This window comes from Oncorhynchus masou, chromosome 14, assembly GCF_036934945.1.
Source record: "Oncorhynchus masou masou isolate Uvic2021 chromosome 14, UVic_Omas_1.1, whole genome shotgun sequence".
Classification (NCBI taxonomy): Eukaryota; Metazoa; Chordata; class Actinopteri; order Salmoniformes; family Salmonidae; genus Oncorhynchus; species Oncorhynchus masou.
This window is the reverse complement of record NC_088225.1, coordinates 10,800,446-10,824,971: the sequence shown is the minus strand read 5'-3', so window position 1 is coordinate 10,824,971 and position 24,526 is coordinate 10,800,446. Positions and strand designations below refer to the sequence as shown.

The 24,526-nt window shown below is 43.1% G+C and overlaps 1 protein-coding gene across 3 annotated transcripts in view; it reads right to left on the bottom strand.

Annotated features, from left to right (window-relative positions):
- Positions 1 to 24,526, bottom strand: part of LOC135554188 (protein TANC2-like) — a 140,302-nt gene that overhangs the window by 62,213 nt on the left and 53,563 nt on the right. For all 3 annotated transcript variants that reach the window (XM_064986309.1, XM_064986308.1, XM_064986311.1), the window contains exon 3: positions 8,540 to 8,636. In XM_064986309.1, coding sequence (XP_064842381.1) covers positions 8,540 to 8,603 — 64 coding nt within the window. In that variant the 5' untranslated portion in view covers positions 8,604 to 8,636. The remainder of the gene's footprint in view (positions 1 to 8,539; positions 8,637 to 24,526) is intronic.

The window sequence follows — 24,526 nt, the reverse complement described above, 5'->3', positions numbered from 1 at the left end:
CCCCTCCTATTCCCCCCTCATTTACAGTAGAAGCATCAAACAAGGTTCTAAAGACTGTTGACATCTAGTGGAAGCCTTAGGAAGTGCAATTTGACCCCAGACACTGTATATTTGATAGGCAAATAGTTGAAAACTACAAACCTCAGATTTCCCACTTCCTGGTTAGATTTCTCTCAGGTTTTCGCCTGCCATATGAGTTCTGTTATACTCACAGACATAATTCAAACAGTTTTAGAGACTTCAGAGTGTTTTCTATCCAAATATACTAATCATATGCGTATATTAGCAACTGGGATTGAGTAGCAGGCAGTTTATTCTGGGCACGCATTTCATCCAAACGTGAAAATGCTGCCCCCTATCCCAAACAGGCTAACCCCACAGTTTCCCGGGCGCCAGTGACGTGGATGTCGATTAAGGTTGCCCCCCGCACCTCTCTGATTCAGAGAGGTTGATGCATTCAGTTGTACAACTGACTAGGTATCCCCCTTTCATTTGCGTACAGGTTGAGGGAGGCAGCATACAAACCCTATAATATGTCTTTGAAACTAACAAAATAAAAAGGACATGGGAAGAGAGAATGCCAGTCATAAATTAATTGCCAGAACTAGTGGGAGGTCTTTCATCTAAATAAGAGAAAAAGCAGCAACTGCATCCCAAGGAAATTTGAAACAGACCATCCTTGGGAGAAAAAAAGACTGCATTACCAAGACCAACAGTTGTGGTAGTTTGGTGTCACGTTAGATTCTGTGTCACATAACAATCTTGTATTCTAAATGCTCCTTGATGTTGGCAGCAGTACAGCATTATGGTCAACAGCTGGCTATGATTGAGCCCCTAACATCTCAAGAGTGAAAATTAGTAGACAGGAGTGCACCTCATCAACGCCAGGCTTGGTACAGAGCCCAAACACCTCTGCTCCGTGTCCCACCCCCCACCTCATCACCCCCTGCCAGCCCACGACAAAACCACATTGGCCTCTCCCACAGTGCATTACATTCTTCTGTTTGAATTGGAATCTGCGATCTCTCTCTATTTCAACAGTATCCAAAAATACTTTCTGCTTCAAGAGTATAAGGCCAATGAGTTCATTTTCAGGCCCTTCAACATGCGATTTCTGTGGTACACAGGCATAGTATCTTGTGACCTCTAATGACCTTGTATTACCCTAATTAGCCATCTATGGCCTTTCATAACCATCTTTGGTCTGACAAGACAAGTAACTGAGGAAATCCAAAATGGCTTTCCGGTAAAACAGATACCACAGGGTTTTACCATAACTACCCTTGATAAAAGGAGAGGTTATGAAACATGAAAACCATTGCTTCAGATTTAGAGCCTGGACTACACTTGCCGCTCTGAATGGACAAGCCCATTTGCCGAGTCACATTTCTCATTCTGTTTGGCTGGAACTGAGGAGCGCTGAACACACTGGGTGGCACTGTTCCGAGGGTAAACATAGTGTAGGGCCGGACACTTTCCTCTCAGCACTGGCTTTAGGAAGAAAATCATATACAACCGTCGAGTAGTGGCCAAGATCGACCACACCTCCCCACTGAGGTGCAGAACACATTCATGACTGAGGTTGCACGTTGCCACGAAGACAGCCTTTGCTATAAGCAACTTCAACAACATACAGCGACATGGAATTAAACGTCAAGTATAGAGGTCGACCAATTATGATTTTTCAACGCCAATACCGATTATTGGAGGACCAAAAAAATCAGATAGCGATTAATCGCCCGATTTTTTAAATTTATTTGTAATAATGACAATTACAACAATACTGAAAGAACACTTATTTTAACTTAATATAATACATCAATAAAATCAATTTAGCCTCAAATAATGAAACGTTCAATTTGGTTTAAATAATGCAAAAACAAAGTGTTGGAGAAGAAAGTAAAAGTGCAATACAGTGGGGCAAGAAATTATTTAGTCAGCCACCAATTGTGCAAGTTATCCCTCTTAAAAAGATGAGAGAGGCCTGTAATTTTCATCATAGGTACACTTCAACTATGACAGACAAAATGAGAAAAGAAATTCCAGAAAATCACATTGTAGGATTTTTAATGCATTTATTTGCAAATTATGGTGGAAAATAAGTATTTGGTCAATAACAAAAGTTTCTCAATACTTACTTATATACCCTTTGTTTGGGATCATTGTCATGCTGAAAGATCCAGCCACGTTTCATCTTCAATGCCCTTGCTGATGGAAGGAGGTTTTCACTCAAAATCTCACGATACATGGCCCCATTCATTCTTTCCTTTCCATGGATCAGTCGTCCTGGTCCCTTTGCAGAAAAACAGCCCCAAAGCATGATGTTTCCACCCCCATGCTTCACAGTAGGTATGGTGTTCTTTGGATGCAACTCAGCATTCTTTATCCTCCAAACACGACGAGTTGAGTTTTTACCAAAAAGTTACATTTTGGTTTCGTCTGACCATATGACATTCTCCCAATCTTCTTCTGGATCATCCAAATGCCCTCTAGCAAACTTCAGACGGGCCCGGACATGTACTGGCTTAAGCAGGGGAACACGTCTGGCACTGCAGGATTTGAGTCCCTGGCGGTGTAGTGTGTTACTGATGGTAGGCTTTGTTACTTTGGTCCCAGCTCTCTGCAGGTCATTTACTAGGTCCCCCCGTGTGGTTCTGGGATGTTTGCTCACGGTTCTTGTGATCATTTTGACCCCCGGGGTGAGATCTTGCGTGGAGCCCCAGATCGAGGGAGATTATCAGTGGTCTTGTATGTCTTCCATTTCCTAATAATTGCTCCCACAGTTGATTTCTTCAAGCTGCTTACCTATTGCAGATTCAGTCTTCCCAGCCTGGTGCAGGTCTACAATTTTGTTTCTGGTGTCCTTTGACAGCTCTTTGGTCTTGGTCATAGTGGAGTTTGGAGTGTGACTGTTTGAGGTTGTGGACAGATGTCTTTTATACTGATAACAAGTTTAAACAGGTGCCATTAATACAGGTAACGAGTGGAGGACAGAGGAGCCTCTTAAAAGAAGAAGTTACAGGTCTGTGAGAGCCAGACATCTTGCTTGTTTGTAGGTGACCAAATACTTATTTTCCAGCATAATTTGCAAATAAATTCATGAAAAATCCTACAATTTGATTTTCTGGATTTTTTCCCCCCTAATATTGTCTGTCATAGTTGAAGTGTACCTATGATGAAAATTACAGGCCTCATATTTTTAAGTGGGAGAACTTGCACAATTGGTGGCTGACTAAATACTTTTTTGCCCCACTGTATATGCTATGTAAGAAAGCTAAGGTTTAAGTTCCTTGCTCAGAACATGAGAACATATGAAAGCTGGTGGTTCCTTTTAACATGAGTCTTCAATATTCCCAGGTAAGAAGTTCTTTCAGTGAAATACGGAACCGTTCCGTATTTCATCTAATGGGTGGTATCCCTAAGTCTAAATATTCCTGTTACATTGCACAACCTTCAATGTTATGTCATAATTACGTAAAATTCTGGCAAATAAGAGGCCCAAACTGTTGCATATACCCTGACTCTGCGTGCAATGAACGCAAGAGAAGTGACAATTTCACCTGGTTAATATTGCCTGCTAACCTGGATTTCTTTTAGCGAAATATGCAGGTTTAGAAATATATACTGTACTTGATTTTAAGAAAGGTTTATGGTTAGGTACACATTGGATCAAGGACAGTCCTTTTTCGCGAATGTGCACCGCATCGATTACGCAGGACATGCTAGATAAACTAGTACTATCATCAACCATGTGTAGTTAACTAGTGATTATGATTGATAGATTGTTTTTTTAAAGATAAGTTTAATGCTAGCAAGCAAATTACCTTGGCTTACTGCATTCGCGTAACAGGCAGGCTCCTCGTGGAGTGCAATGAGTCAGGTGGTTAGAGCGTTGGACTAGTTAACTGTAAGGTTGCAAGATTGAATCCCTGAGCTGACAAGGTAAAAATCTGTCATTCTACCCCTAAACAAGGCAGTTAACCCACCGTTCCTAGGTCGTCATTGAAAATAAGAATGTGTTCTTAACTGACTTGCCTAGTTAAATAAAGGATAAATAAAAGGTATTAAAAAATATGTTTAAAAAAAATATATAAAAATAGGTGAAATCGGTGTCCAAATATACAGATTTCCTGAATGTTATGAAAACCTGAAATCGGCCCTAATTAATCGGCCATTCCGATTAATCGGTCGACCTCTAGTAAGGCTGGACTTCAGCCTTGAAAACTTTTCTGGCCCTTTAAATGGTGGCTATTAGCGACCTTTCAGCTTAATTGAAATGACAACGTGTCAAGAGTGGACACAGTGTGGGCTTGTGTGGAGCAGAGGGTCTCTTGTAATTGGTTGGCTGAGGTTCTCTTAGGTCAGTTTATGAGCCTAAAGAACCTACTGATATGTACACCAGTGACCTGAGCCCTAGGACCATGCCCCAGGACTACTTGACATGATGACTCCTTGCTGTCCCCAGTCCACCTGGCCGTGCTGCTGCTCCAGTTTCAACTGTTCTGCCTTATTATTATTTGACCATGCTGGTCATTTATGAACATTTGAACATCTTGGCCATGTTCTGTTATAATCTCTACCCGGCACAGCCAGAAGAGGACTGGCCACCCCACATAGCCTGGTTCCTCTCTAGGTTTCTTCCTAGGTTTTGGCTTTTCTAGGGAGTTTTTCCTAGCCACCGTGCTTCTACACCTGCATTGCTTGCTGTTTGGGGTTTTAGGCTGGGTTTCTGTACAGCACTTTGAGATATCAGCTGATGTACGAAGGGCTATATAAATAAATTTGATTTTGATTTTGATTTGATTTTGAATCTCGAGTCCTGAGGAAAAGCAACTTGGTTGATGATAAAAGAGTCCAATGGTGGTACTTTACTTCCTCAAGTCATTGACAGTACTGACCAACCTAGAGCACAATGTAACACATTTTACAAGGGATGTCTTTTCAGCATTCTAGTACAGTTAAATATTTCACACACACAGCGGTCGAAGGCACTGCATCTCAGTGCAAGAGGCGTCACTACAGTCCCCGGTTCGAATCCAGACTGTATCACATCCGGAAGTGATTGGTAGTCCCATAGTGCAGAGCACATTTGGCCCAGCGTCGTCCGGGGTTGGCCGTCATTGTAAATACGAATTTGTTCTTAACGGACTTGCCTCGTTAAATAAAAGGTTACACACACACACTCCCACCAAAAAGTTACACTGCTCAAAAGAAATAAAGGGAACACTTAAACAACACAATGTAACTCCAAATCAATCACACTTCTGTGAAATCAAACTGTCCACTTAGGAAGCAACACTGATTGACAAATTTCACATACTGCTGTGCAAATGGAATAGACAACAGGTGGAAATTATAGGCAATTAGCAAGACACCCCCAATAAAGGAGGGGTTCTGCAGGTGGGGACCACAGACCACTTCTCAGTTCCTATGCTTCCTGGCTGATGTTTTGGTCATTTTTGAATGCTGGCGGTGCTTTCACTCTAGTGGTAGCATGAGACAGAGTCTACAACTCATACAAGTGGCTCAGGTAGTACAGCTCATCCAGGATGGCACATCAATGCGAGCTGTGGCAAGAAGGTTTGCTGTGTCTGTCAGCGTAGTGTCCAGAACATGGAGGCACTACCAGGAGACAGGCCAGTACAGGACAGGAGACGTGGAGGAGGCCGTAGGAGATGTGGAGGAGGCTGTAGGAGGGCAACAACCCAGCAGCAGGACCGCTACCTCCGCCTTTGTGCAAGGAGGAGCAGGAGGAGTACTGCCAGAGCCCTGCAAAATGACCTCCAGCAGGCCACAAATGTGCATGTGTCTGCTCAAACGGTCAGAAATAGACTCCATGAGGGTGGTATGAGGGCCCGACATCCACAGGTGCAGGACGTTTGGCATTTGCCAGAGAACACCAAGATTGGTAACTTCGACACTGGCGCCCTGTGCTCTTCACAGATGAAAGCAGGTTCACACTGAACACGTGACAGAGTCTGGAGACGCCATGGAGAACGTTCTGCTGCCTGCAACATCCTCCAGCATGACCGGTTTGGCAGCGGGTCAGTCATGGTGTGGGGTGGCATTTCTTTGGGGGGCCGCACAGCCCTCCATGTGCTCGCCAGAGGTAGCCTGACTGCCATTAGGTACCGAGATGAGATCCTCAGGCCCCTTGTGAGACCATATGCTGGTGCGGTTGGCCCTGGGTTCCTCCTAATGCAAGACAATGCTAGACCTCATGTGGCTGGAGTGTGTCAGCAGTTCCTGCAAGAGGAAGGCATTGATGCTATAGACTGGCCCGCCCGCTCCCCAGACCTGAATCCATTGAGCACATCTGGGACATCATGTCTCGCTTTATTCACCACAGACTGCCCAGTAGTTGGCGGATGCTTTAGTCCAGGTCTGGGAGGAGATCCCTCAGGAGAACATCCGCCACCTCATCAGGAGCATGCCCAGGCGTTGTAGGGAGGTCATACAGGCACGTGGAGGCCACACACACTACTGACCCTCATTTTGACTTGTTTTAAGGACATTACATCAAAGTTGGATCAGCCTGTAGTGTGGTTTTCCACTTTAATTTTGAGTGTGACTCCAAATCCAGACCTTCATGAGTTGATAAATTTGATTTTGTTGTCAGCACATTCAACTATGTAAAGAAAAAGTATTTAATAAGAATATTTCATTCATTCAGATCTAGGATGTGTTATTTTAGTGTTCCCTTTATTTTTTTGAGCAGTGTATTTTGTTGGCATTTACGCATGTCTCCATTATCAGTAAAACATAATCAAAACCTACTTATTTAACTTACTTGCTGTGCTGTTTCGTTGTTAATTTGTCCAGTCCTTTCATTCCCAACCAGGATTTCATCATACATGTCCAGAAGTGAAGTTTCACCTGTGTCTGTCCGTGGCCTCTCTTCCTCGGTGGCACTGTCACTGTGTCCGTTTCCATCTTGTCCAGCTATGTATGTAACATTTCGCGTTTCTTGTCTGCATCGAAGTAGCGGTCCTTGTACATGGCATCGAGCATGGTGGCGAAACAGTAAAGAGAGAATGCCACTAAATCGCTGGTTCACAGTCTGTGTCGGCAGTTTTGTTGAGCAGGCGTTTCAATGCCATGACAGAGGGTATCACATCTGCTGCAGGCTCAGTTTATGATCTTATTTCTCGAGTCAGTTGTTCGAATGGAGCTCGGAGTGTGTTCATGTTTCCAAGTTTCAAACATTTTCTCAAATTCCATTGAAATGGCAGGAGCGGTATGACAAACAGCACAATCATGAGCAGGAAATACGACTTTCCTTAGTACGAAACCCACTGTGCTGTCAGACTCATAATGCTCATGGGGCTGATATCGCTGGTCCAAATGTCAGTAGTGAAGCTAATAGCAGTGATGTTATTACTGTGTAATTCCGGTAGGGCAACATCTGAAAAATTACACACTTTGTAGTGTGTACCGGTGCTTGACCAGTCGGCGAAAGCAAACATCACCCACGACAGAGAACGATTGATTGTCAAGGGTAAGGAATTCCATTATCTTGGCGTTAATGGATTTCGCCTTTGAGTCGTCTCTCTGAAATTTTCTTACACTTTCAAATGACGCTCGACTTCTTGACTGCTCAATCCACACAGCAGACATTGTGGGCGAGGTTAGGAATGCTGTGTTGCACAACATTTTACGTGGCATCAATATGTCGTGTACCTACGTTATATAGGTATGCACGTCAGCTTTGACATTGATACAGTCGTTGGCAGATACAGTCGTTGGAATCTTTAGCTAATATCAGCCGATTCCGATATGTTCACCGATATATCGTGCATCCATAATTTTTATGTTGCTAACATTTTGAGCCTGTAGGAACTACTGTAATGAAACTACAAAATTATATTCACCATGCTGCAAAACATGTCCTTGGTCAGACAAAGGCAGTAACAGAATTGTGAAACTTACATTCATATAAAGTTTCTTCAAGTTAAAAGGAGCTAATGGTGGGAAACAATCCATCTCCAGTTTCATGGGGACTGAAACCCTTTGTGAATGACCTCAAACCTCCGTTTCCGGGAGATGAGTAACTTGAGTAAGAGAAGAGAGTGCTTGGTGTGAACTGTATAGCTGACTCTGCACTGATTTTTAAAGACGTGAACATAACCAGCTGCATCCCAAAGACGTACTTTACCAAGCTTCACACATCTCTACTGGTCATGTGGCACGCTCCACTCCTAGTCCTTGGAGAGGGTGCCAAAGCTGTGTAGTCACAGGTATCTCGTTCTGAACTCAGCAGCAGTGAAACGCCTCCTGTACCGCGAGTCACGTTTTATCCCCCTAAAAAAAGCTAGGCAGACACCAACTTGTGAAAGGAGGCAAGTGCTTAGGTTAATGACTTGGTTCCTCGTGGCAGAGAGACATCACTGGTAGATCTGTGACTTCAATAGCAGGCAATAACCACAGTTAGTAAGTCATATGTTATATTGTTGAAGCACATAGTTAAACTGTGAGTGGCAAGCTTTACACACATACAGACAGACACACCACATACACAACACTGGTCAGACTGACTTACCACTGTTGCGATTTTTGCGGTTGGACTTGCCGCCAAGCAGCATCTTCAAGCTGTTCCTGAACATGACAGCATCGGTCTGCAGCAGCTATAGAGAAATCTGAAAAAGAAAAAGGGAGTGTTTTTAATGTAATGTAGGCTATATTTACTGATGCTGGTTATTATTTGTTGTCAGCAGTATTCACTTGGCATCTAAAGCTGGGACCGAGAGACTGAAAAATAGCTTCCATCTCAAGGCCATCAGACTGTTAAACAGCCACCACTAACACAGAGAGTCTGCTGCCTACATACAGACTTGAAATCATTGGCCACTTTAATAAATGGATTACTAGTCACTTTAATAATGTTTACATATCTTGCATTACTCATCTCATACGTATACACTGTATTTTATACCATCTATTGCATCTTGCCTACGCCGCTCGGTCAATGCTCATTCATATATTTCTATGTATATACAGTAGGGCAAAAAAGTATTTAGTCAGCCACCAATTGTGCAAGTTCTCCCACTTAAAAAGATGAGAGAGGCCTGCAATTTTCATCATAGGTACACTTCAACTATGACAGACAAAATGAGAAAATAAAATCCAGAAAATCACATTGTATGATTTTTAATGAATTTATTTGCAAATGATGGTGGCAAATATGTATTTGGTCACCTACAAACAAGCAAGGCTCCTCTATCCTCCACTTGTTACCTGTATTAATGGCACCTGTTTGAACTTGTTATCAGTATAAATACACTTGTCCACAACCTCAAACAGTCACACTCCAAACTCCACTATGGCCAACACCAAAGAGCTGTCAAAGGACACCAGAAACAAAATTGTAGACCTGCACCAGGCTGGGAAGACTGAATCTGCAATAGGTAAGCAGCTTGGTTTGAAGAAATCAACTGTGGGAGCAATTATTAGGAAATGGAAGACATACAAGACCACTGATAATCTCCCTCGATCTGGGGCTCCACGCAAGATCTCACCCCGTGGGGTCAAAATGATCACAAGAACGGTGAGCAAAAATCCCAGAACCACACGGGGGAACCTAGTGAATGACCTGCAGAGAGCTGGGACCAAAGTAACAAAGCCTACCATCAGTAACACACTACGCCGCCAGGGACTCAAATCCTGCAGTGCCAGACGTGTCCCCCTGCTTAAGCCAGTACATGTCCGGGCCCGTCTGAAGCATGCTAGAGAGCTTTTGGATGATCCAGAAGAAGATTGGGAGAATGTCATATGGTCAGATGAAACCAAAATAGAACTTTTTGGTAAAAACTCAACTTGCCGTGTTAGGAGGACAAAGAATGCTAAGTTGCATCCAAAGAACACCATACCTGCTGTGAAGCATGGGGGTGGAAACATCATGCTTTGGGGCTGTTTTTCTGCAAAGGGACCAGGACGACTGATCCATGTAAAGGAAAGAATGAATGAGGCCATGTATCGTGAGATTTTGAGTGAAAAACTCCTTCCATCAGCAAGGGCATTGAAGATGAAACGTGGCTGGGTCTTTCAGCATGACAATGATCCCAAACACACTGCCCGGGCAACGAAGGAGTGGCTTCGTAAGAAGCATTTCAAGGTCCTGGAGTGGCCTAGCCAGTCTCCAGATCTCAACCCCATAGAAAGTCTTTGGAGGGAGTTGAAAGTCCGTGTTGCCCAGCAACAGCCCCAAAACGTCACTGCTCTAGAGGAGATATGCATGGAGGAATGGGACAAAATACCAGAAACAGTGTGTGAAAACCTTGTGAAGTCTTACAGAAAACGTTTGACCTCTGTCATTGCCAACAAAGGGTATATAACAAAGTATTGAGATAAACTTTTGTTATTGACCAAATACTTATTTTCCACCATAATTTGCAAATAAATTCATTTAAAAAAAATCATACAATGTGATTTTATGGATTTATTTTCTTATTTTGTCTGTCATAGTTGAAGTGTACCTATGATGAAAATTACAGGCCTCTCATCTTTTTAAGTGGGAGAACATGCACAATTGGTGGCTGACTAAATACTTTTTTGCCCCACTGTATTCTTATTCCATTCCTAAACTTGTGATGTGTGTGTATTAGGTAGTTCTTGTGGATTTGTTCGATTACTTGTTAGATAATGCTGCTCTGTCGGAACTAGAAACACAAACATCTCGCTACATTCACAATAACATCTGCTAACCATGTGTATGTGACCAATAACATTTGATTTGATTTAAATTGCAAGTGGTGGGATAGTGCAAGGGGCAGATGAGGTAAAGATATTGCAAATTCCAGAAAAATCACCACAACGGTACAGAAGGTAAATTGTACTATTCTGTCACCTAGTAAATGGTTTCGCAGAATTCAGGTACTTAAGAACAGCAATTTCTCACAGATAAATGATTCATCCTCTTATACATACTGTAGTCTCGTAGTCTTCGTAGTCTCTATGAGGAAGAGGTGAATATAACATTAGCAGCCTGGTTGGGGGGGGGGGGGGGGGGGGGTTTGTTCCTTCCTGTGTGTTATAATAACTCTTCATTCATGAGATTTGTCATGCTTCACTGAATTACTGAAGGAATATTTTAGTACCTACGTCAAACAACGTTCACACCCATACGACTGATAATTACTGGTGTGTGTGAACGTATAGGTGTATCTTTGTTCAACAGACTTTGAAATCAGGTTCATTTGTAACGTGCAAAGTAGTATCAGTGCATATGTATGTTTCTGAGCTTCTTTTTAGCTTGCATCCGGGTGCTTTGTGTAAGTATATGAGAGAAAGACCAAGAGAGATAAAAGGAGAAGGAGAAAAAGATTGTGTCCGCTGCCTATCCTTTCTCTTGCTGCCACGCTGCATGATAATTAAGCAGGAGAAAGAGACAGTTGTGGAATGAGTGGAAACATTGGCTCTCCTCAACGCAAATAAAGGAGGCCTAAAATGCCGCCTGAGCTTCGAACAGCAATCCCTTTACTAAGTATCGAGTAGACCCACGCGTTTAGTGTCTTGGGAATCTTTGGTACCACACTGTTAAAATCCTCCTCTGCTTTCTTTGGTCACATTACAGCTTTTAGAAAGAGCCGACTGTGGTTCCCTCTCATACTTACCATCTTCAACTTCATCTTTAGAAAGTTTGGATTAGCCATTTTGGCATTTCATGTATTCTCTCGTGTTTGACTAATGTCGTACATTTTTCACACAAGGTGTCAAACATGGAGAACTACGACCACGCCTCCTCCAGGTCGAGGCAGAAGACAAGGAGCTTTTTGAGCCGACACTAGGCTTGGGCGGTATCCTAATTGTCATACCTTCATACTGACCTTGCGCAATACCTGGACATTCAGTAATAACAGCACTGAATAAGGGCCGCTGTTTTCAAATCCCACTGAGACTCTGTACTCCAAAAGGTTAGCAATGCTAACAAAAATACATGTAACATCCCATAAAGAATTTCATAGAGTCTCTTGACCTAAATTATACAAGTAACTCAGTTTGCTGCACGTACAAAACAAACTGATCCAGGAGGGGATTCTCTGCTGTTACCAAGCAAAGCTTGATTTTGGAAGAAGCTAACCACTAGATACTGTAGCTAACTAGCTATTAAATTAGCAAACCAAATGCACAACTGCAGAGCATTCAGCGAATTCTAGACAGTTAACTTAATAGTTATAAGATATCTAGCTGGCAAACATTTAGTTATGAATTCCATATTGTAACTAGATCACCTGGCACAATGCTGTACAACAGTGAGTGACTCACAAGGCTCCGGTCTCTCGTCTTTGTGTGCTTGTAAACAAACACCATGTGACTGGAGACAACCGGTTAGCTTTCTTATGAAAAATGATGTAACAGGTGAAATGAAGAAGGCAATCTTCTTTATTTCCTAAAGTACTGCACAAATTGACTGCAACTATTTCCTTAAAAAGTAGCAACAAATATTGACATGTATATATTTTTTTAAAGAAATAGTTAAAGGTATTGAAAAATACCCCGGTATATGATGTATCAACTAAGCCTATCCGACGCACAACCAGTTCTGAGCTGAGCGCACAAAAAATAGAGGCAATTAGCAGCAGGAGTGTTCCTGATATTTGAGAAAAACCAGAGACCTTTAAAAACTCTTTCAACTGGTGTCAGCCAGTCAGTGCCACAGAGTCAAAGGGAGAGGACTCTATTCCAGGGAGACTGTAGTTTCAGTTTGGCTTGGTGCTTTTGTGTTGTATGCTGGGGGGGGGGGGGTAAATGTACAGTAACAGATGTTCTATGTTAAAGCTGGGGAATGACTCAGCGAGACACTGGGCCCTGTGGCTTCTTCTGGCAGCCCACGATGCCAAACAACATCAACAAAGACAAGCCAGCGTGAAGCTCCCCGGACCTAGTCTCTCCTACCCTATCCTGTTCCTTTCTCCCTCCACCCCCACACCTGTAGCCTCTCTTTTCCAATGTTTTCTTCAAATCCTCATTTCCCCCCCGTTTTTCACTCCAGTCAATCCTCTTTTCAATCTCTAGTGTCTAGGTTCTTCTAGACACGGTCTATTCATCTCCTTTCTCTTGATCCTCCATTCCGCACGCTTTCTCAATTTTTGCTAACAGTACATGTTCCCTCCATATGTCTGTGTATTTCAACTAACTCAGACCCCACTCCCTTTGTCTCTCTCTCCCCCACAGGGGGTCTGTGGCCGTGGTCTGACCGCAGTCGGCTGTCCCTGGTGCCATTTCCTGGAAGCCTCTGCTTCGCCCGTCTACTTTACCACCACCCCCATGACTGTAGCAGCGTGACGTGGCAGAAGAAATAAAAACCAACAGCTTCCTTCCCTTTGACTCCTTTAATCTGTTCGATACAATCCAGAGCTCCCCTGGTTCACCCTCTCTCAATGTCTAAAAACCTGCACAGCGAGCCAGATCGGACTTAAAGCACAGCGAGGGTGGCTGGCTTAAACAAAGGCAGCCATTCTGAGCCGAACAGACTTCCTTTAACGTTTTTATCTCAACGGGCAAAGCTACATCTTCTTCATTACCTGCCGGGAAGTGTCTGTTCTAGCAGGTGCCAGGTATAGGAGAGAACTCACAATGAGCAAACTTTTTTTTCAACACATGTTCAATTAAACGAGCAAAGCTAATAGGAAGTTGATAGCAGTACATACTGTAGTATATATGTGTGATTTCATTACTTTAAATGTAATTCGCATTGTGCATTTACTGAGTTATTTGTCAGTCTACTAAACCGTAGGCCCATGTCTGAACCCCTGTATATTATGTACATTACAATAGCCTAGTGACTAGCGGCATGCTGGTCAAGGTATTAGTCAGGCCTGATTATGGCAGAAGCCCAGCAAATGCAACACACATGGGTTGGTGGGTGGTAGGTGGAGGGAGGGAATAGCGACACATTTTTGTAGTAAATCAAACCATTTTTCTCATACAACAATCCAATGACCCAGCCCTCCTTCCCTATCTCACAGGGGAAGAGTGGGGAGAAAGCAGGGAAATTACTTGGCAACCTCCAAAAGAAGCACACTGCTTGAAGTCATTCAGAAGCACTTCACACAATCCTCCCGCTACAAGAACACTACCTGGTGCCCAACAGGACAAGCACACCTCGACACCTCCAAGCACCTTCTAGGCTTTAAGTCAACTGCCATGTGACGTCATGGTCCTCCTAGCCAAGTCTATGCCGTATGTGTTGCCTTCTCTCCTCTTGCTGTTGTGCTCTTCATGTGGGGAAGGAAAAGGGTGCCCGGGTGCCCACTGGAGCGTGGTACTGTGTAATTAATGAGCCGCAGCGTGGCGGCGCAGCCCTCCACCATGACCTTACACAGCAACTTCGTGGCTTACGCTAACAGCGTCAGCAGAAAAACAGGCCCGGCATCAGGGCCTGTCAGAGACGGGCACCTGTCGTCGACAAGGCTACAGGGACATGAAATGAGAGCTGACGCTGAATCCAGATTAGGACGCGATGTGACCTTATCCAAATGGCATAGCATCCGAGAAGAGAAGGGGCTAGTTTGACAATCTGTCCCAACAAGTGAAAAGTTAACAGCGATACATTTGGGCAAGTGAAAATGAGTGACTGGTAATTGACATGCAAGGAGAGTAGTAATCTAAGACCATAACCAGTCTGCTTGTTTGTTTGGTAGCTTGAACACAGAGGTGCGTTTATGCGTCTGTTTGCAGTACAGAAGGAAGCATCTTCCCTGAAAGCTCAGCAATATGCTATCAGCAGCCCCTCCTTCCCTCCCCTTGGAGGCCTGATCACAGATGCAAGGCATATGTTCTCGAAAATGGCAATTGGAGGCTGAACCTTCAACGCTATTGTGTGTTCACTCAGACATCAACCGATCCTGAGGGGCACAGAGCATCCTTGGAGCTGAAAGAATTGTCTAAGACTATCTTCCCAGTGCTGCCTGGCCTGCTCAGAGGCTTACTCACGTGCCACAGTAGCACCAACGGCATTAGACCGGGCTGACTGTGTTTTCACCGCTGCGCTATAGTGCAATCAATACTGTTATTCTTTAGGATTTGCTGCTGCCACAAAACAGGGCTGAAATGGGTGTGAAAAGTGAAGGGAGGTGTACAGTACTACCACGTTGGTTGAAAGGGTACATATTTTAACAGGCCTCTGTCGAAAACTAAGGGGGGAGGTTTTAGAAGTTGTCATAATTATCCCTGTTATCCTAACAAATACACGCTACAACATCAACATCCACTAATCACGCTCAGAGGCCCATCCGAACCGTCGGTTTAGGCAGTCATTAACGTTAGTCATTGTTGGTTTTTCAACATATCTGCTCCTTTACGACATCACAAAGGCCATGGAAAAACCATCAGATACCTGTATGATTGAAGATAATGCCCTACAATTATGTGCCCACCTGCAACCATTTTCGAATGATAATCAAGGGACACCTGTTAGCATGTTTACCTAAAAGATACCTAAAAGATATTTGAAAGATAGTTTCAGCAGCAAAATCACCCCTCGTTCCAGACTATGCCCCCACAAAATAAAAGAAACAAAAACAACCCATCCAACTCCATGGTAAAATCCCCCACTTTAACGGACAAGCAGGAGGGTGGCAGGAGGGATGGGGGCTAAACCCACATAGGGTCCGTCCCTAAGCTGCCACGCACACTGGCAACCGCTCAGATGTCCATTTCAGTCACGCCACTGCACCTCTTTAGCAGTCTGGAGACACTGCCCAGAGTGACTGCTTTTCGGAGGGGGGCGATAGATTTTCCCTTCACAAGGCCTTTCAGATTAGGCTCAACTCACATCACATCTTTCCCCCTCTATACCAGATTATGGAATTCTCTGTTCCTCTCACACTAATAGGAAAGCGCTTTAGAAGAGGCTAGCTGAGGGCCAGACAATGCTTCTCTCCCCCCCCCCCATCGAGAGCTAGCGGTCGATATCACTGCCTGGTTTGAACAGTTGGCTTATTGGCTCACCGATCATTACCTGCCTTCTAGTCAAGCATAGCAAGCTCTACTGCACCTGAAAAGGTGAGGGAAGAGAAAACAAGCTTTAAACTTGACCGAGTGAGGGCAGGGACTCCTGCAGAGACTTTGAAGTAAACTAAAGTAATGGAATGGATGGTATTGCACAATGAGTTCACATCAGACTCACTATAGTACGTTTTTCAGAAAGGCTTTGGTTTTGGAGAAGCGTAATCATTTTTGAACAGGGTATAAAACATGTCATACATAGAGAAGGTTTACAACCCAGAGACAGGATCCCCCATCTCTCCCTTTAAAAAGTTGCAGTCCTGCCCCGCTTTCTTTGAATACACTGGATGACTTGATGCTGAACTCTCAGTATGTCCTAAAAATATGATTCTTTCCAGTTTGAGGTGACTAGTATATCCAAAACTAATAAGAATAAGAAGCACAGGGAGTCTGCACAAAAGCCAGTGTGCTGAGAAGTGCACACACACATTTGCTTCCTCCCATCAGAGTAGGCTACATCTCTGATAACACCACATTTATACAGGGCGCATTAGTGGTGACTAACAATCACCTCTAAATCGATGGGATGAAAGCTTTTGGTTTCAATGCTGCAATTGCTCAAGAGAGAAAATTAGTTTCAGCTCAAGGATTCCATTTTCCGAAACTCTATATAGCTCTTATCTCAGAGTTGGGAGGCACTGAATAAGACCTTTATACTCCAGACTCAAATCTGACTTCTATAACAGACTGTGGAGCATTGTTGTGTTTATCGGTCTACAAGAGCTGAGAAGCATTTATGATAATCCGCTATCATGGATCAGGGGCTAATGTGAATATATATGATATTATCAAAATGAATGGGTCCTGCCTGGTTGAAGAGGAACTTTTAAGCCATGTGATTGTCCTCGTGGAGATGAGCCCTGTAAGCCTATTTTTGTGGTTGTGTGCTACATACTGTTGTCTCAGTTAAACATATAGGCTAATTTAGCTTAGTTTGTAACTAGCTGTATCCCAGGGAGTCTGAAAATAAAACAAGTCATGATCTTGCCAGTATGCTGCCTGCATCACAACCTTGCATATTGCTTTGACCATCTATGCTCTTGTAGTTCTCAGTGCAGTATTCCCTTTTAGATCACATTTCCTAAACAGATTCATTTGCATTTTATTGCAACCATATAGCCTAACTATCTAGCTTACCTGTCCTAAAACTGTGTACCACACAAGCATAGCCAAGTGATTCAAAGAGACAGAGAGAGTCGGTGTGTGTTGTAGTACCCAGCTGCTACCTCAGCATGACCGTTTCACACTGCCAATCCACTTCCCACGGCAGAACATAGGGAATACAACAGGAGTGTTACAGCAATCTCAAGTTGTTTGTTGTCAACAGACTGGGAGAGAAGCACCGACTCATAACATTAAAGAGGTGGAGGAGGTTGTGCAGCAAGAGTATGAAGCTTTACAGGAGGCTTGGTAGAAAGCCAAGAAAGAGAACCAGCATTAAAATCACTTACTCTCCTCGTCCCTCCTCTCATTACTCTATATGAATATGTTCATTACAAATACAAGTTATGAAAATAAATCACCTCCACCATTTTGATGGTGTTAAATTAGTTCATTGTGAAGGAAATCCAAACAGTAAATGGTTCAGTGTTACCATGGAGAGGAGTAGTTCAGGATAAAGGAAGTAACAAAGGACAGCCTCCACAGCGTGCTGTAAGTAGAGGGAGAGCGGGTCAAGGCCGTGTGTCAGGTTGTGATATCAGAGATCCCCATGACAACAGCCTGGCACTGACACCATTCAGTTCTCTCTCTAGGGGGGGACTTTTTGAGCTCTGAAAACAAGATGTCACTGTTGACCTCTCGCCCCATGAAATGGCGGGTCATTGTTACGCCCAGGAGACACTGTGGTGTGTCGTATGATCTGTTCCCTTTGGAGGGTCTCACATGTCGCAACATGACACTGTTTGCTTTTTGAGCTGATGGGTTATTCTGTTTCTATGCACTGAATGGGGTGGGTGTCATCGGGGGATGTACAGACACTTTAGTGCAAAGGTTCAGGTATTGTTCAAATGGGGTCCTGCTGCCTCTTCTCCTTTATCTGTCATCTTTGACTTGTGCACACAACCAAACACGGATGAGGAAGTCATCTTATTGTTATCCCAAGGTAAATACCATTGAATACAGAATCAATGTGCTGACGTTTACACTAGAATGCAATTTAAATTTCATCTTAACCTCACTGTAGCAGTTACTATACACATATTTTCGGGGAGATATGATGGCAGAGAGGCCTCAACTTGCATCACCTCCAGTGGGGAGAACAAGTATTTGATACACTGCCGATTTTGCGGGTTTTCCTACTTACAAAGCACGTTGAGGTCTGTAATTTTTTATCATAGGTACACTTCAACAGTGAGAAACAGAATCTAAAACAAAAATCCAGAAAATCACATTTTATGATTTTTAAGTAATTCATTTGCATTTTATTGCATGACATAAGTATTTGATCACCTACCAACCAGTAAGAATTCCGGCTCTCATAGACCTGTTAGTTTTTCTTTAAGATGCCCTCCTGTTCTCCACTCATTGCCTGTATTAACTGCACCTGTTTGAACTCGTTACCTGTATAAAAGACACCTGTCCACACACTCAATCAAACAGACTCCAACCTCTCCACAATGGCCAAGACCAGAGAGCTGTGTAAGGACATCAGGGAAAATAATTCTAGACCTGCACAAGGCTGGGATGGGATACAGGACAATAGGCAAGCAGCTTGGTGAGAACTGTTGGCGCAATTATTAGAAAATGGAAGAAGTTCAAGATGACAGTTAATCACACTCGGTTTGGGGCTCCATACAAGATCTCACCTCGTGGGGCATCAATGATCATGAGGAAGGGATCAGCCCAGAACTACACGGCAGGACCAGGTCAATGACCTGAAGAGAGCTGGGACCACAGTCTCAAAGAAAACCATTAGTAACACACTACGCTGTCATGGATTAGCGCACCAAAGGTCCCCCTGCTCAAGCCAGCGCATGTCCAGGCCGTCTGACGTTTGCCGATGACCATCTGGATGATCCAGAGGAGGAATGGGAGAAGGTCATGTGGTCTGATGATACAAAAATAAAGATTTTTGGTCTAAACTCCACTCACCGTGTTTGGAGGAAGAAGAAGGATGAGTACAACCCCAAGAACACCATCCCAACCGTGAAGCATGGAGGTGGAAACATCATTCTTTGGGGATGCTTTTCTGCAAAGGGGACAGGACGTCTGCACCGTATTGAGGGGAGGATGGATGGGGCTATCTATCGCGAGATCTTGGCCAACAACCTCCTTCCCTCAGTAAGAGCATTGAAGATGGGTCGTGGCTGGGTCTTCCAGCATGACAACGACATGAAACGCACAGCCAGTGCAACAAAGGAGTGGCTCTGTAAGAAGCATCTCATGGTCCTGGAGTGGCCTAGCCAGTCTCCAGACCTGAACCCAATAGAAAATCTTTGAAGGGAGCTGAAAGTCCGTATTAACCAGCGACAGCCCCGAAACCTGAAGGATCTGGAGGTCTGTATGGAGGAGTGGGCCAAAATCCCTGCTGCAGTGTGTGCAAACCTGGTCAAGAACTACAGGACACATATGATCTCTGTAATTGCAAACAAAGGTTTCTGTACCAAATATTAAGTTCCGCTTTTCTGATGTATCCAATTATGTCATGCAATAAAATACAAATTAATTACTTAACTTCTTCGATATAGGGGGCGCTTTTAATTTTTGGATAAAAAAAACTTTCCCATTTTAAACAAGATATTTTGTCATGAAAAGATGCTCGACTATGCATATAATTGACAGCTTTGGAAAGAAAACACTCGGAGTTTCCAAAACTGCAAAGATATTATCTGTGAGTGCCACAGAACTGATGCTACAGGCCAAACCAAGATGAAATTTCAAACAGGAAATGGCCCAGATTTTGAGGGCGCTGTCTTCCAATGTCTCCTTACATGGCTGTGAATGCGCCAGGAATGAGCCTACACTTTGTCGTTTCCCCAATGTGTCTGCAGCATTGTGACGTATTTGTAGGCATATCATTGGAAGATTGACCATAAGAGACTACATTTACCAGGTGCCCGCTTGGTGTCCTCTGTCGAAATTATTGCGTAATCTCCAGCTGTGTGCATTTTACCATTTGCTTCAGAGGAGAAAGTCAACTGCCACGAATGATTTATCATCGAATAGATATGTGAAAAACACCTTGAGGATTGATTCTAAACAACGTTTGCCATGTTTATGTCGATATTATGGAGTTAATTTGGAAAAAAGTTCAGCATTGTAATGACGGAATTTTTGAGTTTTTTTCTTAGCCAAACGTGATGAACAAAACAGAGCGATTTCTCCTACACATAATCTTTTTGGAAAAACTGAACATTTGCTATCTAACTGAGAGTCTCCTCATTGAAAACATCCGAAGTTCTTCAAAGGTAAATGATTTTATTTGAATGCTTTTCTTGTTTTTGTGAAAATGTTGCCTGCTGAATGCTAGGCTAATGCTATGCCAGATATCAATACTCTTACACAAATGCTTGTGTAGCTATGGTTGAAAAGCATATTTTGAAAATCTGAGATGACAGTGTTGTTAACAAAAGGCTAAGCTTGTGAGTAAATATATTTCTTTAATTTCACTTGCAATTTTCATGAATAGTTAACGTTGCGTTAATGTAAATGGTAATGAGCTTGAGGCTATGATTACGCTCCCGGATACGGGATTGCTCGACGCAAGAAGTAAAATATCAAACAATGTGATTTTCTGGATTTTTGTTTTAGATTCCGTCTCTCACTGTTGAAGTGTACCTATGATAAAAACTAGACCTCTACATGCTTTGTAAGTAGGAAACACTGCCGATTTTGCAGGTTATCAAATACTTGTTCTCCCCACTGTATTCTACAGTAGAGGGCTCCCCAACTAGGTGGGGGACTGGGGGTGTGGTCTCTGTAGACTAGAGCACACCGAGTTATGCAGGATTAATGGACAGCATGCGATCAAAGGGTTCACTTCTTCAAAAATAACTGAGTGTGCTTGTTCCGTTAGGTTTCAAAGAGCTCCACATCTCACTTCTCTACCCTTTTGATTTTTGTACAGTTCACATATTTGCGTTCCTGCGTCCAGCCCAGCTACAGCCACTGTATAACATGGCATGCAAAGTTTCAGTTTGATCTGCATTGCTGAGAACCATCATAAAAAAAGGTTGTCAATTAACCAAAGGGATGACAACAATAGCAGTAAGGAAGTGTCTAAATATAACTTGCTTCATCTAATTAGAGGACACTCTACTGTATCTTTTCAGATATTTACGGTATTTTGATGATGGCTCTGAAGAACAGACATTTTCCATTGTACTAACAATAGCTGAAGCGAAACACATTACCGTACCACACTGGATTTGAATGCTCTATTTTGTTTTAGAGGAGATGAAGGGAGAGAAGAGCCTGAACAGATTGAGCTTCTGCCTTCTCATCATGTTTCACACTTCCACCTTTGAAGCCACTAGGTGGTGAATGACAGCCCACAGGCTTGAGGACCAAACTGGAACAACACATGGCCCTCTACTGTTATTCTGCGGGAACCTCAAACAATAAATCAGCTGCGGGTGCAGAGTCCAGGGAAGTGGGAGGGGAAACGAAGAGCAGCAGAATTTACAGTACTGGTCATGGCACCATTTCCTGTGTTTGGTTTTTGAATGAGCTCTGGGGAGGATCAAGGTGCGCATGGATTTTAGCACTGATCCAGTGAGCAACAGTAAAGCTGATAAGAGAATGTCATTTTAACAGCAACTCCAGTTTCTGCAATCTCATGTTGATTTTCTGGTAAGTAGCCATGTGTGGTCTGAATTAGGAATGTGACAAGTGGAAAATGTTCCTTATCATTTAAACTGCCATTTGTTTGATTGTTTTTCCTTTAAAACGATATGACATTTTCATAAAATTTAATGCAAATTCACATTGCAGCTGCCAGCAACAGTTTCGGTTTCACAGTGCATCCCCTTCAGATGGTTAAGCACTGCATCTGTACTACCATTAATGTACCTCAGTTCCACCTCGCAAAGTTTACATTTCTTTCTCATTTAACTTCTCAAAGTATTCCCATACAGGACTTCGCTGCTGTCGCTTGCCTTTCTCCGGTATTTTTCCAAATGTTAATGAAGATGACGTAGTGGTAGAGTGTCAACGCCAAAATAATTGTTTCCTCGACTCCTGCACGTTGACGACTCCCATTTATAAGTGTCAAGATTTGATTCCAATAGGATTATTTTTTTTAAACGGAGGAGACTGAGTAGCTGCCGTACTTCCAAGAACAAACACTTGCATTTTTAATAGCGAGCTAGCAAGGGACAGGAGAGAGGGGGGGGGGGGGGTGGCACAGCACAGGCAGGTCAACCACCAGGCAGACAGTCAGAACCGTGTACTCGGCCCATCAATCAGCAATCAAAAGTTGTATGTTGCAATGGTACAGATGCAACACTTAGCTCTTACAGTCACACATAGCATCTGCGCATGTGCCCGGGTCCACTTGACGCCGTTCACAGCGTGGTAGCCAGGGCACCAAACCCTGGAGAAGTTGACCTCGCACTTCACTCTTAGTTGTGGAAATTGACCCACTATGAGGTTTACTTTCTACATCGACTTCATATCATTGAGTGAGTCTACCTTTAAATTACACAACTTTCCCCAGGCCTTTATAGCCTAGCATCTAGTTAGGCTGACACAGAAAACATTTTTTGTGAGAACTGCTCTATGAATTTAATTTTGTAGGGGGGGGGAACTAAAATCAGTTTTTTCGGTTAGGGATTTTTCTTAACATTAACAATTCCAACTTCGTTTTAACGTTTAAAAAGTTCCCACCCATAGTCTCAACGCCTTCTAGGCAGGTAATGATGTTAGTACAAGACCAAGGACTTAGTTAATCTTCCTGCATCAGTATCACATCCTTCCCCAAAGCATAGGTATTGGTGAGAATTATCTAGACTACAGAAAACAAAAGGAGGGCTGGGAAAAATGTCAGCAATATTGGACATTCCAGCTCCTGAAGCTCCAAGAGGAAGAACTCTCGTAATCCTCCTGCTGTTGTGATTAAGTCATACTTTGGTAGATGACAATGTCTGACATCATCTCCCTGCCGAAGCGTTTCATGTGACATGTCAAACCCATGCTTTACTCACAGGGACACATATCATGTCAGCACGCAGCTTTCTGACACCGTCGTTCTCTCAGTGACAGCATTGTGCCCCTCATGCCCCATGAGTCCTGACACGGTAGCAGCTGACTACTGTAGCAGGCAGAGGGGAGCTGCTTTTTGCTCCCCAACCTTGTGAGGTCTCAGAGTGATCAGTTACAATGGCAGGAGAGCAAGCCTCTGTGCCAAACAAAATGGCAGGGGGTGGAAACCGAGAATGTCTTGGATTAATACGGTTTGATGGGTTTGTTCTGCGCTGCTGTTTTCACCACGGGAAGGCTCCTGTTGGGAAGATGCCCCGCCGTGAATACATTTCCCACTGTGGAGACATTTCATGACAACCCAAAAAAAGCATCTTTACACCATTGTAAAGTGATAGGTTTCTCACGCCACAATATATTGTATTGTCCTCTCTTTTCCTTGCAATGTGAAAGCAGTGCATGTCTAACAGAGCATGAGCTGGTGCATTTCTACAAAGCAGTCGATAGCAGTAGATGTCGATGGTCAGAAGGGGGGAAGGGTGTGTTTATAACACGCTTACCGTGGAAAGAAACCGTGACAAAACCTTTCGGCGGAATACAAATACGCCAGCAAGGCAATTCCAGGAGATGATAACGATTCAAATTGAAACTAATTATAATGCATCAGTTAGTGACAGTGGATGGTTGCATAGCAACAGTGGTACCAGACTGCTATAAAATGGAGGGAGATACAGGCTACACTGTATATGAATGTGTGTGCATGTCCATGTCTGTTTGGTTTGTTTAGCAAGAGTAAACACACCAGATGAGAACCAGAGCCATATAGTTAGGCCAACTTTTAGAATTTTGAATGTTGGACTATTTCTAGACTTTCAGGGACAAAGCATTGTTGAAATATTCCCCATGTAATGTTAATGGGGCACTAACATGGCTGCCATAAAATGCTGAAGTGTAATGTAAATGCATAATAATTAAGAAAGCACACTGGCCCAACTTTCTATATGGCTCTGATAAAAACTATATTTTCCATTACTAGGATAATAATTTACATTTATTCATGCATATTTGTACAGTGAGGCAAAAAAAGTATTTAGTCAGCCACCAATTGTGCAAGTTCTCCCACTTAAAAAGATGAGAGAGGCCTGTAATTTTCATCATAGGTACACTTCAACTATGACAGACAAAATGAGAAGGAAAAAAAATCCAGAAAATCACATTGTAGGATTTTTAATGAATTTATTTGCAAATTACGGTGGAAAATAAGTATTTGGTCAATAACAAAAGTTTCTCAATACTTTGTTATATACCCTTTGTTGGCAATGACAGACGTCAAACGTTTTCTGTAAGACTTCACAAGGTTTTCACACACTGTTGCTGGTAT